Source organism: Juglans regia, chromosome 14, assembly GCF_001411555.2.
Source record: "Juglans regia cultivar Chandler chromosome 14, Walnut 2.0, whole genome shotgun sequence".
In the NCBI taxonomy this organism is placed as follows: Eukaryota; Viridiplantae; Streptophyta; class Magnoliopsida; order Fagales; family Juglandaceae; genus Juglans; species Juglans regia.
In genome coordinates, this window is record NC_049914.1 from 27320556 (window position 1) to 27334041 (window position 13486).

The following is a 13486-nucleotide window of genomic DNA, read 5'->3' on the forward strand; positions in this document are numbered from 1 at the left end:
TAAAAAAATAAAAAATCAAAAAACACAGTCTCTTGGATTTGTCCGAAGAGTGTTTCCTCAACTTCATCTTAGACAAAGAGTAAGGTTTGGTGCACCCTACTCCGACGGAAAAGGGGCTTGGTTAACTCTGTCTTGGACAGAGTTATGAGCATGTCTCTCAAACTTTAAGTCTAGAAATGTTTACAACTTGGACTAGACCATGTCAGTCACAGTATGGACTGGGGAGTTATTATTGTTTGAAGTTGGCTTATAATGTATGTTTCAGATAAAGTTGTAATATCCATTATTAATGAGTGCAGTATGTTTTTTATCAAAAAAAAAAAAATGGACTCTATGTGACACTGACTTTATATTTGGCGAGATTGCACAGAGGACAGATCAATGCTATAATTCGTACTGTACAAATTAGTGTATGCATGATGCAGAGGTCTTCTTCTTCGATTAATAGTTTTGTTGTCGATTTAGCATCAATTCAATTAATGGCAGTACTACTGTTCTAAGAAATTTGGAGAACTCTTCATCAACTTCTATTGATCTCTTCATTAATTATTACCCTTATAAATCCCGAGTACTTCCTCAATCATGAATGTTTTAATTATGCTAAATTGTCGAATTCACTTTGTGAATTATTACTATTTTTTGTTACAAGCTGATTTAAGAAAAATGAGTATTTATGACAAATTATTTGTAATGAGAATGACTTTTTGTGATGTGAATAGACTCATTTTAGCAGTAAATAATTGACCACAAAATAGTTTTCTTATAATGAGATTATTCAATATATATAATGGATTAATGCAGAAGATCACTAGTTCCGATCGAGGATTAGTAGTCAATCCATTAAATGATTCATTTGGTTGCTTTATTTTTCCTGGGATAATTAACTGCATGCGGAGATATTATTAATATTTGATTAACGATCGATTATTTTTTATGTACACACACACAGATATATATATATATATATATATATATATATATATATTGCCCGTCAAGTGACCTAGCTATAGCTATGCGTTGATTTGGATTTTATAAAGGTTTATAATTAACGGAGGAGAAAGAAAATTTGACTTTAACCAAAGAGAGATATGAAACAGGAAAATTTGATTTGTTTGGGAGTGATTATCAGATCAATATATGGAATAAAAGATATTATACTCCTTTTCTTCTTTGAGAGTTGAAGTACATGCAGCATGAGATCGAGATCAATGGTTTGGAAGTTTTTGCAAGACCAAATACAATAAGTACCAGCTAGGAGGAAATAGCCATTAATCCTTCCATTTTGTTCCAGAATCCGATCGAGCGCTGAGGAGGGAGGTGTGGGAAACCGCCATGCTAGCTTCACCAACCAATGGCATGGGATGGCGCAAGCTGCAGATGATCCTTCTTAATAAGTAAAATTAAAAACTCAATTAATTAATGTCATCACGTGGTATCACTCCCACTAATCCATCCATCACTGGCTTATCTGCATGTACGTTAATTACGTATGTGGACGGCCAATTAATTTATAATTATAACCACAAGCATAAGTTTATAATCTTTCTATGACTTCCAAAATAAATCCCAAAAAATTATTAATAATAAATATAAAAGATCTTATTCTAGAAAGTGATTCTTTGTTGATGGTTAATGCTATAAAAGCTGCGCGATGCTCTATATCTCTCGTAGGAAAGACGAGGTCACTGATCATAACGAGGAGGATGGCTCATGGCCGTACATACAATTCCATGGTTTGATCACATGATTACTATATATAGTCGTCGGCTTCATCATAGGATTAATTTTGGGAGTGTGTGGAATTGCTAGACATATTAGTACTACCTATTCGCAAAACTTTTGAAGAAAGTCTTCTCACTAAATTACTTTTTAAGGATGAAAATTTTCATTCTAAAAAGTTTCGATTTCGTCCCTAAAAGTGTTTTGAGATGATTTCGTTTCTAACTCGTCCCAAAAAGTTTTTTGGTGCGAAATTTATCATTTTCATTCAAAAATGTTCAAATGGATTTCTTTTAGACAAAAAGTTTCATCCTTAATAGTCGTTCAAATGAAAAAAAAAACCATTCAAATGGACGCAAACAATTATATTTGTGCGGCAATAAAAGTCACCGCAAAAAGAGTTTACTATCCGTCGCATAACCTTTCTGGTTTCAATTATTGTTGTCGGAAAACTTTTTTGCAGCAAAATGATCTCGCAGCAAATAATATTATGTAAAATATATATGTATACATTTATTTATATATAACCATTTGTTGCCTTCATGCAGCTACCTGCAAATAGTCATTAAATCAGGAAAAATTAATATAAAATCTTCATTACAAATTCTTAATATATCATAACAAATTAATTGACAGTCATGTTTACATAAAAATTATTAAGTGACAAGTCAAGAACAAATTACAAGTCAAGAACAAGCATGAGTTTTACAAATAAAACGAATATTTTCTTCAAGCATAAGTACACAACCCATTAATTACATAGCCTTGAAACATGCAGAAAATACAAAATAATGAAACGGGCCATGCACGTATTAATTTGTTTGAATTGATCTATTCAAACAAAAGCTTATCTCTAAAAGCTGAATGTGGGGAAAGGAAAGGAAGAAAGAGATCAAACTTTTTGTCTTAATTAAAAGACTCAGTCGTAGCGTGAAGAAAGCGTCGCGCATGCATCATGCTAACGTGTTGGATTAGCTAGGTTGTAACAGCTTTCAAGGTGGATATATATTTGGACAATGCTAGGGATCCCGCTGGGGGATCCCCTATATGTCCCGCTACCTTCTTTTTTTTTTTTTCTCTTTCACTTAGAGATTATTATTTTTTCATATTATTTTCTTAACACTTTTAAATATTTAAAAACAATCATAATATTATTAAACAATATTTTCTTAATTACTGAATAAAAATAAAAATAAAAAGAAAAAAGGATCGCAACCATCTAGCGGGATCCCTATCATTTTCCTATATATTTTGAGACAAATACATGCATCTAGACGTACGTAGTTTTTACTCATTCTAAATCCAACACAATCACGACTTACATATCAAAAGTAACTTGAAACACAAAAAATTAAGCTAATTAAAATTTAGATTTCCCTAAATAATTGATGTGTTAAATCACCTAATATATAGTAGCAGCAGCAGTACTAGTAATGAATTAATTTGTTGCAATTTGAGGTATTTATATATTCAGCAGTGCTTTAATTTTAAGATTTTCTAAAAGTAATAAATAATAAGTTGAGATGATCTATAAATAATAGTATTCTATAAATTCTATTAAAATGTATTTAAATGTAAATATATTGATATATCTATTTGAATATATGAAATGAATTAAAATGAATTTTAATTTTTTATGAAAAGTTAAGAAGATAATAAATTTTATTAATAATTAATTTGAGATGTACGGATTGAAATGATTTATCTTACCAACAAAGTCCAAGTATTTTTTATTTTTTTATTTTTTATTTTATTTTATATAAAAAGCCCAAGTATTTATTGCATGAACCACTTGCAAGAGTACTACGTACTTGGCTGCATATATCAAGTTGAGAATATATTCCATCTAAAGACAAAAAAAAAGCACTGTCTGATAGACATCGACATATAGGTAATGATGGCAATAAATAACTCATGCGTATGCTTCTTCTGGTATGTGTACCAACGAAGCAGAAGAAACATGTCGGAGCCTATCCCTCATAATTATCTCCTGATGATCCTCACCGGCTTGTTCCTCTTTTTCAGCATCTCCTCTGCAAATCTGCATGCATGCAACCAGAAAGACCGCAACTCTCTCTTGTCCCTACCTTTTAATACCTCAGCTTCCCCTTCTTTAAATTGGTCTGCCACTGATTGTTGCCATTGGGAAGGTATTTCTTGTGATCATAAAGGTCGGGTCACTCATATTTCGTTACCCTCTAAGGATCTCGAAGGGAGTGTATCTCCATTCCTTGGAAACCTCACAAGCCTCTCACACCTCAATCTCTCCAATAATTCACTTGATTCTCTTCCCCTCAGATTCTTTTCATCCATGAATCAACTCGAGGTCCTTGATCTGAGCCACAACCATCTAGTTGGAGATATATCATTGTTATTTTCATCTAATGGATCATGGCCTGCCTCCATTCAAGCAATTGACATTTCTAACAATGAATTCAATGGGTGGATCCAATCCTCATTTCTCAAACAAGCATGGAACTTGACCGAGCTCAATGTCTGCAATAATAATTTCGAAGGGCCTATTCCTTCCTCTCCTTGCATCAATTCTCCCAACCTCAGGTTCCTTGATTTCTCCGGCAATAATCATAGGGGCGAAATTCCTCGTGGGTTAGGAGGATGCTCCAAACTAAAGATTTTCCGAGCAGGTTCTAACTCTCTCACAAAATCTCTTCCACATGACATGTATAGTGCAACAGCATTAGAAGAAATCTCCATACCTTCCAATTATCTTTCAGGATCCATCAACGATGGCATTGTCAACCTTACCAAGCTCTCCAACCTCGAGTTAAGTAACAATAAATTCGGTGGCAAGCTTCCACTGGATTTTGCAAAGCTTTCCAACTTAAAGCACTTGCACCTTCGAAATAACTTCCTCACAGGTTCTTTGCCACCGTCATTGATGAATTGCACTAATCTTATCCAATTAGATTTACGAAATAATTCCTTGGAAGGAAACATCTCCAACCTTAATTTCTCCAGTCTTCAACAACTCACCATACTTGACCTGGGGTTTAACAACTTCACCGGAAATTTCCCAGCGAGCCTTCTCTCATGCAAGTCCCTAAGAGGAATTCGAATTTCCCATAATCGATTAGAGGGACAAGTCCCGCCTGAGGTGGCTCAATTGAGACATTTATCTTTCTTCTCAGTTAGTTTCAATAGGCTAACTAATTTCACAAGTGCAATCAAGATTCTGATGCATTGCAAGAGGCTTGATGTTGTTCTTATGGCTCACAATTTCCTACAAGAGATGATTTCAAATGACGACATCAATATGCAGTTTGCTTCTAATGGATTCAAAAATCTTCGATTTTTGGATCTTAGTGAGTGCCAACTGACCGGTCAGTTTCCCATATGGATATCTAAGCTTAAGAAGCTAGAAATCCTAAATCTAAATACCAATCGTATCACAGGTCCAATTCCTCGTTGGTTGCCAATCCTTCCAAGACTTATCTCTTTACAATTGTCTGAGAACCTCATTTCCGGTGAATTCCCAAAGGAACTTTGTGCATTGCCAGCACTAGTATCAGCACAGTATCTAGGAGATAATAGCTCTTTTCTTTTACCAATTTTTAACGTAAACATGAATCGTTGGCTTCACCAGTACAACTCCATCAACAACTGGAAGCCAAATATAGTCCTTAGAAACAATAGTCTCAGTGGCCACATTCCTGTAGAGATAGCACGTTTGAAGCAACTTCGTACATTGGACCTTAGCCATAACAGCTTCTCAGGCAACATTCCAAGCCAAATATCGGAGCTCACAAACTTGGAAGATCTGAACCTCTCTGAAAATCAGTTGTCTGGGGAAATACCAGCATCACTAACTAGTTTGAATTTTTTGCATAATTTTAGTGTTGCAGACAATGAACTATACGGAGAAATACCAACAAGCACTCAGCTCCAAAGCTTTGATGCTTCTGCATACATGGGCAACCCTGGACTTTGTGGTGCCCCACTTCCCAAGTGTGGCAATCTTACAAGAGACATGAGTAAAGACAAGGACATTCATTATGAGGAAGATGGAGATTCAATCCCATGGTTTCATATTATTGTGGCACTGGGCTTCATTACAGGATTTTGGGGAGTGTGTGGTCCTCTGGTATTGTACCATAAATGGAGAGTCGCATATTTTTTATTCCTAGACAAGTTAAAAGATAGGCTCGATGAGACAATCGCAGCCAGTACTACTGTCTCTGGCTGGATTGTGCAGAAGGAGCCCTAGTATATACATGATGTTCTTTGAGTAATAAATTGGGCTCTCTAGAGTTAGTCGTCAGTTTAGTTTCTCAAGTTTCAACTTTTCATCAATTTAGACGTTCTTATACTCTATATCAAGTTCAATATGATTCCCTTGCTCGGCTACAATGAATCGGAAGCTGTACGTGGTCTTTTATGGCTTGCTTCTTTGTTGTTTGTTTTCATTTCGCCTTGATCTGTCACTGGTAATTCTAATCTTTCTATATTCGGATTAAGAAAAAAAACAAAATAGTTAACATTAACCAATTGCTTTTCTCAATCCCATATTTCATGTAAGCATGCATATTTGAATCTTTCGATTCATAAGTTTAATTTCTTTCCTAATTAATGCCATACCATGTGAAAAATCTTACTTAAATGTGTAATTTGGACAATTTTTCGATGCAATCTTAATTACAGAGTCTAGGGTGAAAAAAGGGTATATGTGACAAGATATAATATAAACATGATGCAACCATGTGGAAAATGCTTGATTTATTAACTTATATATCTTGTAAGATGCCGAGTTAGAGTATTTGTGTAGCGTTGCAACCAAAATCAAGTAATGACCAAAATTGAGAACAATTTAGTCTAAAAATGTACGCTTTTTTCTCTGTACCTCTTTTTTCTTAGGCAAGTAGTCGAGTAAGGACATGTGTTTCAAAATCTAAGTTTGAGAAGATTTCTTAGATGAAGATTTTTCGAATTTTGTCGGTTTAATTTGCTTTCGGCAGACGCCTAATGACTTTTTCTGCACAGAACACAAACAAGAATTTTAATGATGTTCTATTTTCTGCGTACAACACAAACCTGCCATGATTTAATATGTCAAATAGAATGTCATGATCAATACAGTCATTCAAGACGTTTTGAACCATTCAAGTTTTGATATATATCATGGTCTGTTCATTCTTATTAGAGCTTTACATCAACATTCAACATCATTCAAATTGATATGTATGGTCAAGTTTTTGAACCATTCAGGCTTTTGAAACATTCAAGATCATGAATATATATGAACCATTCACTTCTTATTAGTTTCAAAATGTTCTAGATTACATTTAGAGTAATATTATATATAGTCATAGGATGCGCAAGTACTACGCAATCGTTTTGAAAAATAATAGAGCCTACTTTTAAAAAGAAAAAACTTCATATGGTCATCTCGTATTTACTCACATTTTTCAAAAGATTGTGTTACACTTGCGCACTCCACGACTATAAATATAATTTCTCTTACATTTAATGAGACCCCAACTGTGGAACAATAAGATTTGACATCAATCTTCAGTGCCTTTCATTGAAAGAGATCTAAGGTTTTGATCTCTCTGAATAGGGTAGTGCTACAGCCCCCGCTGGGGGCTCCCGCTGGGAGCTCCCGCTGGGGCTGTAGTATTATTTAATATATATTTTATTTAAATAATTTTTATATAAATTTTTTAATATTTTAAAATATTTTAAAAAAAATTAAATTAAATTAAAATATTATTAAGAAAATATTTTTTTAATTCAAAAGTAAAAAATATATATTAAAAAATACTTTCTTAATCACGAAGTAAAATAAAAAATTATAAAAAAAATTACTTCATGATTAAGAAAATATTTTTTAATAATATTATGATTTTTTTAAAAAATATTTAAAATAGTCATATTACAGCCTCCGTTGGGGGCTCCCGTTGAGCTTAACATGTACTTTTTTATGTGTCATTTTATAATTTATTTTTTATATAGATTTTTTTTACACTTATAAATATTTTTAAAAAATAAAATAAATTTAAAATATCATTAAAAAACACTTCCTTAATCAGAAAGTAAAAAAAAAATCATTAAAAAACACTTCCTTAATCAGAAAGTAAAAAAAAAATCATTAAAAAACACTTCCTTAATCAAAAAGTAAAAAACAAATCATTAAAAAACACTTCCTTAATCAGAAAGTAAAAAACAAATCATTAAAAAACACTTCCTTAATCAGAAAGTAAAAAAAAAAAAACACTTCCTTAATCAAAAAGTAAAATACAAATCATTAAATATTAATTTTTATTTTACTTCATAATTAAGAAAATATTTTTAAATAATATTATAATTTTTTTTTATTTTTTAAAATATTTAATATTATTAAAAATATCTATATAAAAATAAATTTAAAAAATATATATAAAAAAATTGCTACATGCCCCAGCGGGAGCCCCCAGCGGGGCATGTAGCATTTTCCCTCTGAATATCTTCCATCTATGTTACCAAATTGAACGCTCAGTTCAAAAACTTAGAATATTTTTAGTAGTGATTACAAGCCCAGATCCAGGCCCACGACTTGGCCCGTTTAATGGAAATGACGCCGTTTTGATAAGTTGTAAAGTCCCTCTTCCCATCGGTTTCTTCTTCCTTCAGTTTCTCTCCTCCCCATTTTCTCTCACGCACTCTGTTTCTCCCTCTCCTTTCACCCAGCAGTTTGTTTGTGCGACAGGCCCCTTGGTTGGTTTCTAGGGCTTCAATTGACGACGGTCACTCATCCCCGTCGTGCAAAACCACCGCTACGATCAGCTTCATCGCCGATTTCCCTCTTCACACAGGTAAATTCCCCGTACGTTCTTCATCTCTCTCTGTGCCCACGATGCACTACACTCGCCAATTTTTCACATTATCTTTTTCACACGCAGTTTATTCTCATTTTCCTCGCCCCTCTCTTGTGATTTGTGAGTCTACCGTCCGCTGCTCTGTGGGTTGTGTCGCCTACAAGTTCCTCACCGGAGTTTTGGTTAAACGACGGTAAGCATCTCAGTTTCTCTCACTCTAGGTTTTCAGATCGCTCTCACTTCGTTATTTGTTTTTAATTCCATTGTGGTTTTGTGGCTGTCATAGCAAGTCTCTAGGTTTTTCTCACACATCTCTGTTTTGGTTCCGGCCAACGTGCGTGGCCAAGCCGTACGTTGTCGCCTCTGTCCGTGGGCTCCATTTTCGTCGCCGTAGTCCCCGTCCCACATCAGTGAGCGTTTCCCTATCTTGGTTCATGGTTCTGTCTCACGTACTCCTTTCCTTATAGCCCCTTGATTTTCTCTTCTACAGACGCCTTCTCTTACTCTAGGTTTTAGGCCGCAGTCAACAGGGACATCGGAGTCTACAGGCACCTCTCACCGGCACCAAGGCATGCCCTAATCGATTATATTACATTTTTGGGTGTTGATTCCACTTTGCGATTATCCCCCCAAATTCTTTAAATTTAATTTCTAATTGAATTGTTGAATACTAATCACAAGGTAGTAATCTTACACTAGGCAGCGTAGTTTAACCACGAAACCAATCGATCTCCACTCCGGGACTAGGAAAGGTACATGTGAGTTTTAGCGTCGTAATTGTCGCTTATGTTATTGTGTGACTTGGTTGTTGGTGCTTACTAGAAGGTTCTACGTCTATATTCGTGTATTTTAAATTGTAGATGCTATTGAACTTATAACTTTTGTGGTTCAACCTCGTGGAATGTGTGGCTGTCCAGGGTTAATATGTGGCTGTTTGGGTCGATATGTGACTGGTTGGGTTGACACATGGTTGTTTGGGTTGACATGTGGCTGTTGGTTTTATGAGTGTGGTTGTTCGGGCTGTTATATGTGGCTGGTTGGGTTGTTTTAATTGCTGGAAAATGTGGTTGCTTTTGCTTGAAGTGTGTGTGACGAATTAATTATGGCTGTTTAGTTTAATTGACTTGCCGGGAGTGAGTTGGTTGGCTTGAAATTGCGGTGGTTTTGTTTTATGGGTGTGTGATGATTTAATTAATAATTGTGGGCTTGCGTTAATCTGTCATTAGAATCGGGTAGATGCTATTAGTTGGATAGGTTTGGTGCTTATGTAGGTTATTAATATATCAATTCATGTTCTCTAGTATAGGTGTTGGGATTGCCAGAGTTCAAACTCAAAGATTTAGACAATACATTGCAAGAGTCAAGTAAGCAGTACTCCTATGCTAGATTTTGCCTAAACTTTGACTGAAGTTGATTTTTTTTTTTAAACGTGCATATTTGGTTATGAAACATTAGAAAACAATCTCAGGCATTTTTTCTGCATTTTTTGTTATCTGAACATGTACAAAAAAATTCTGTCATGATTGGTGTAGACATGAGCATTTTTGCCACATTGTTTCTTAATTGTATAAAAGAGCAAATCTGAAATTCTATACTTTTGCATACAATTTATGTGATTTATATCTGCTCAGCACTTAGTTTTGATATGAAATATTGCATATGAAAAACCTTTAGCATGACTCTGTTTCTGCTTCCGTCCAGACCTTACCATAGGTGTAAAATTGTGGCCTCTGTAAAACAGATCTGGACAGTGTTGGTAACAGCTAGAAAGAGACATGTGGGCGCAGTAATGGGTGGGTCTCCCAAATTGGGACTAGTCATGGTCAAAGAAGGCACTTCCAGCAGATTGTACATAAATGAATAGAGAATTTATGGAAAAAGAAATTAGCTCAAATAGAGAATGCAGTCTCTTGATTAGCTAAAATTAAAGAATTAATATTGTTTGGAGATGCCTTAGAGCATTCACATCTAATCAAATTTTTGCTTAAATTTTAGCTAAAAAATTGTCTAAAATTTTGCTCATCTTTCTAGAACTTCTTACATCTCATTCTCTATTATTTCTCTATTCTATTAAAATAGTCTTTTTCTATTCTTTCTTTATTATTATTTTCTCTCATTTCCCTTTGCCATATAACTACTCACTTTTTTATTTTATATTTTCCTTCTTTTTGAACAATAACTCTGAATATTTTAAACAAAAATTTAAATTATTTTTTTGCTTAATAATGCTTTCCAAATTATTACGTCTTTAAAAATAATAGAACTTTATTCAAAATCGTTTTTTCCAACGGTTAAATTTTAAAAAATTATTAGGGAATTTCAATATATAATTCTATTTGAACTTTAAAATATATATAATTATATAATTATTTAGGAATTGAAATCGTATATAGCAATATGGAAATGAGTGTTTGTTAATAAAAATCAGTTAAATGTTTAGTAAAAATGACTTTATTTACTATTGAATGATATAAAAATATAATCTGCATCACATTAACAAAAATAAGAATTTTTTATTTTTATGATATTGTTTTTAGTTTTGAATATATAGTAGGAATAATATATATCTAAATATATTATTAATTTGGAAAAAAAAAATGATTTAGGATTGTTAGAGCGCAATAATTTGGGGAGCAACTGTACGAGTCCTAAAATCAAGAACTTAGTTTGGGATGTCCGCCAAAGTCCCATTTTCTTCCCTTCTCGTATTTTTTTCCCTATAATTTGGCTCAGGAGCACTTATTGGGAGACGAATGTGAATGCTCTTAGCTTTCTATTATGAAGTGAAGTGTGTCATTAAAGCACTCACAATGTTTTCTCGGCTTATTCTTTAAAATATATTATCAAATTTTACTTTTTCTATTTTATATATCAACTTTTAAAATATATCAACATTAATTTATCTATTTTTTTTTTCTAAATCATTTAAATATTCTTGTTTTAATATTTTTTAGTCATTTCAAATATTTCCTTTAACTATTAATAATATATTCATATCTTTAATATTTACAATATCTTCCGAGATCTCAAACCCTCCCTCATCTCTCACAAAATTCTAAATCGAAGCAACTTGTTTCTGTTTCAAATAGCTTCGCTTGCTGCCATTTTAACCCAAAGCTCATAAACAAAACCTCCATTGATTCAAGTGAAGAACTCAAAAGTTAAACCTTAATACCATTTCGGAAGAGCTAATCAGACCCTGAAATTAAGAGGGAAAAATTCAACAAATTGGAAAAAGAAATTATACGAGGCAGCTTCTACGATTTTGGGTTGTTTGGAGAGAGGACGAAAGAGAGGATTTTGTTACTTCCAGTGTCAGTGTTGCTTGACCAAGATGAGGCAGCCACTTTTTTCGCGAGAGAAAACTCGGTGATGAAATCAATGAACAACCGATTCAGTTTTACTAGAGGACGAGATGGCGCCAAACAAAACATGGGCTGAAATGAAACTAGGCAAAACAAAAGCAACAATGAAAGAAGAGCTGAAGGAGAGAAATGAATTAAAAATAATGATAATTAAAAACAAACATTGTTTGTTTTCGCATATGAGATGAGATGAATTGATATAAAAGTTAAAAATTAAATAAAATATTATTAGAATTTTTTTTTAATATTATTATTATTTTTTGCAATTGAAAATGTTGAATTATTTATTTTATTTTATATAAAAATTTGAGAAAATTATAATTAGTAGATGAGATGAGAAGTGTTGTGAAAACAAACGAGACCTTAAAAATGTGAACGGTATCAGCTAAATGTAGCGGAATCACTATAGTTATTTGGAAAATAAAGATGAAATACATAATCGGTTGGACGTGACTTTTGAGTTATTTTCTTTAAATTTTACAAAAATATGAATTTTACGTAACCCATTGTGAATGCTCAAGCATATGATGCACCATGGCTGGATACTTGCCCAGAAATAAATTATGAAAAATTTAGTTCTTATACTAAAAGCACTAGTAGTTGATTCAACACAGTTACATTTTGGTCAAATGTTAACTAGATTGCATAAAAATTTATCGTAGTGGACTTAACAAAACTACAATATTTTTAACTTTGATTATTTTCACAGGTCTAATTTGTTAAGTCTAAGTTGTTGACCAAGTATTATTTCGGCATAAAAAATTCTCTCTCTCGTGTCTGTTCGTCTCACATGACCTCACAATTCCAGAAAATGTCTATTCATCTCAAAAGCACAAAACGCCCAAATTTCAAACTCAACCACAGAAGGTGGCCAGCCTCCATCAATCATCATTTCAATGATATGGCATCATCTTGTTGGAGTGCTTTAAGTTCTAATTTTGCAATATTATGATTAGGTGATGCCATTTTTTTTAAATCTAATATCAACGTTAAAAAATAAATAAAAATATTAAAATTAATATTTTAATAGAATAATAATATATTTAAAGAATCTGTTATTTAGTGTAATTAAAAAATAGCTAGATAAATTTATAAAGCGAATTCTCTAACTGGCCAAACTTTGTGTCCCTTATAGAATAGGAAAATGCTAGATGTCCTGTTGGGAGCTCCCGCTAGGCTCTAGTATTTTTTTATATGTTTTTTTTTTAATTTTTTTTATATAGATATTTTTAATAATTTTAAATATTTTAAAAAAATAAAATAAAAATTACAATATTATTAAAAAATACTTTCTTAATCACGAAGTAGAATAAAAAATAATATTTATTCTACTTCGTGATTAAGGAAGTATTTTTTAATGATTTTTTTTTACTTTCTGATTAAAGAAGTGTTTTTTAATGATATTTTAAATTTATTTTATTTTTTAAAAATATTTAAAAGTGTAAAAAAATCTATATAAAAAATAAATTAAAAAAATACAAATAGAAAAGTACATGCTAAGCCCAGCAGGAGACCCCAACGGGAGCTGTAGGATGACCATTTTAAATATTTTTTTTTAAATCATAATATTATTAAAAAATATTTTCTTAA

At 32.6% G+C, this 13486-nt stretch overlaps 2 protein-coding genes across 2 annotated transcripts; both read left to right on the forward strand.

Annotated features, from left to right (window-relative positions):
• Nucleotides 1–3677: 3677 nt before the first annotated feature.
• Nucleotides 3678–6095, forward strand: LOC109001703 (receptor-like protein 2). Its single transcript, XM_018979100.2, has 2 exons — nucleotides 3678–4364; nucleotides 4455–6095. The coding sequence occupies exons 1-2, from the start codon at nucleotides 3680–3682 to the stop codon at nucleotides 5942–5944; spliced, it is 2175 nt and encodes a 724-aa protein (XP_018834645.1). The 5' UTR covers nucleotides 3678–3679; the 3' UTR covers nucleotides 5945–6095.
• Nucleotides 6087–10516, forward strand: LOC109001614. The gene is made up of 7 exons (XM_018978965.2): nucleotides 6087–6164; nucleotides 8315–8528; nucleotides 8616–8724; nucleotides 8818–8941; nucleotides 9022–9100; nucleotides 9838–9895; nucleotides 10233–10516. The coding sequence occupies exons 1-7, from the start codon at nucleotides 6087–6089 to the stop codon at nucleotides 10393–10395; spliced, it is 825 nt and encodes a 274-aa protein (XP_018834510.1). The 3' UTR covers nucleotides 10396–10516.
• Nucleotides 10517–13486: the final 2970 nt, after the last annotated feature.

Excerpts from the sequence above, each read along its gene's own strand:
- LOC109001614 (XM_018978965.2), top strand. The coding sequence starts at position 6,087 with ATGAATCGGAAGCTGTACGTGGTCTTTTATGGCTTGCTTCTTTGTTGT. Across the intron at positions 8,725-8,817 it reads GGAGTTTTGGTTAAACGACG|CAAGTCTCTAGGTTTTTCTC; the intron begins GTAAGCATCTCA and ends TGGCTGTCATAG. Across the intron at positions 9,101-9,837 it reads CACCTCTCACCGGCACCAAG|GTGTTGGGATTGCCAGAGTT; the intron begins GCATGCCCTAAT and ends TCTCTAGTATAG.
- LOC109001703 (XM_018979100.2), top strand. The coding sequence starts at position 3,680 with ATGTCGGAGCCTATCCCTCATAATTATCTCCTGATGATCCTCACCGGC. Across the intron at positions 4,365-4,454 it reads ACTAAAGATTTTCCGAGCAG|GATCCATCAACGATGGCATT; the intron begins GTTCTAACTCTC and ends ATTATCTTTCAG.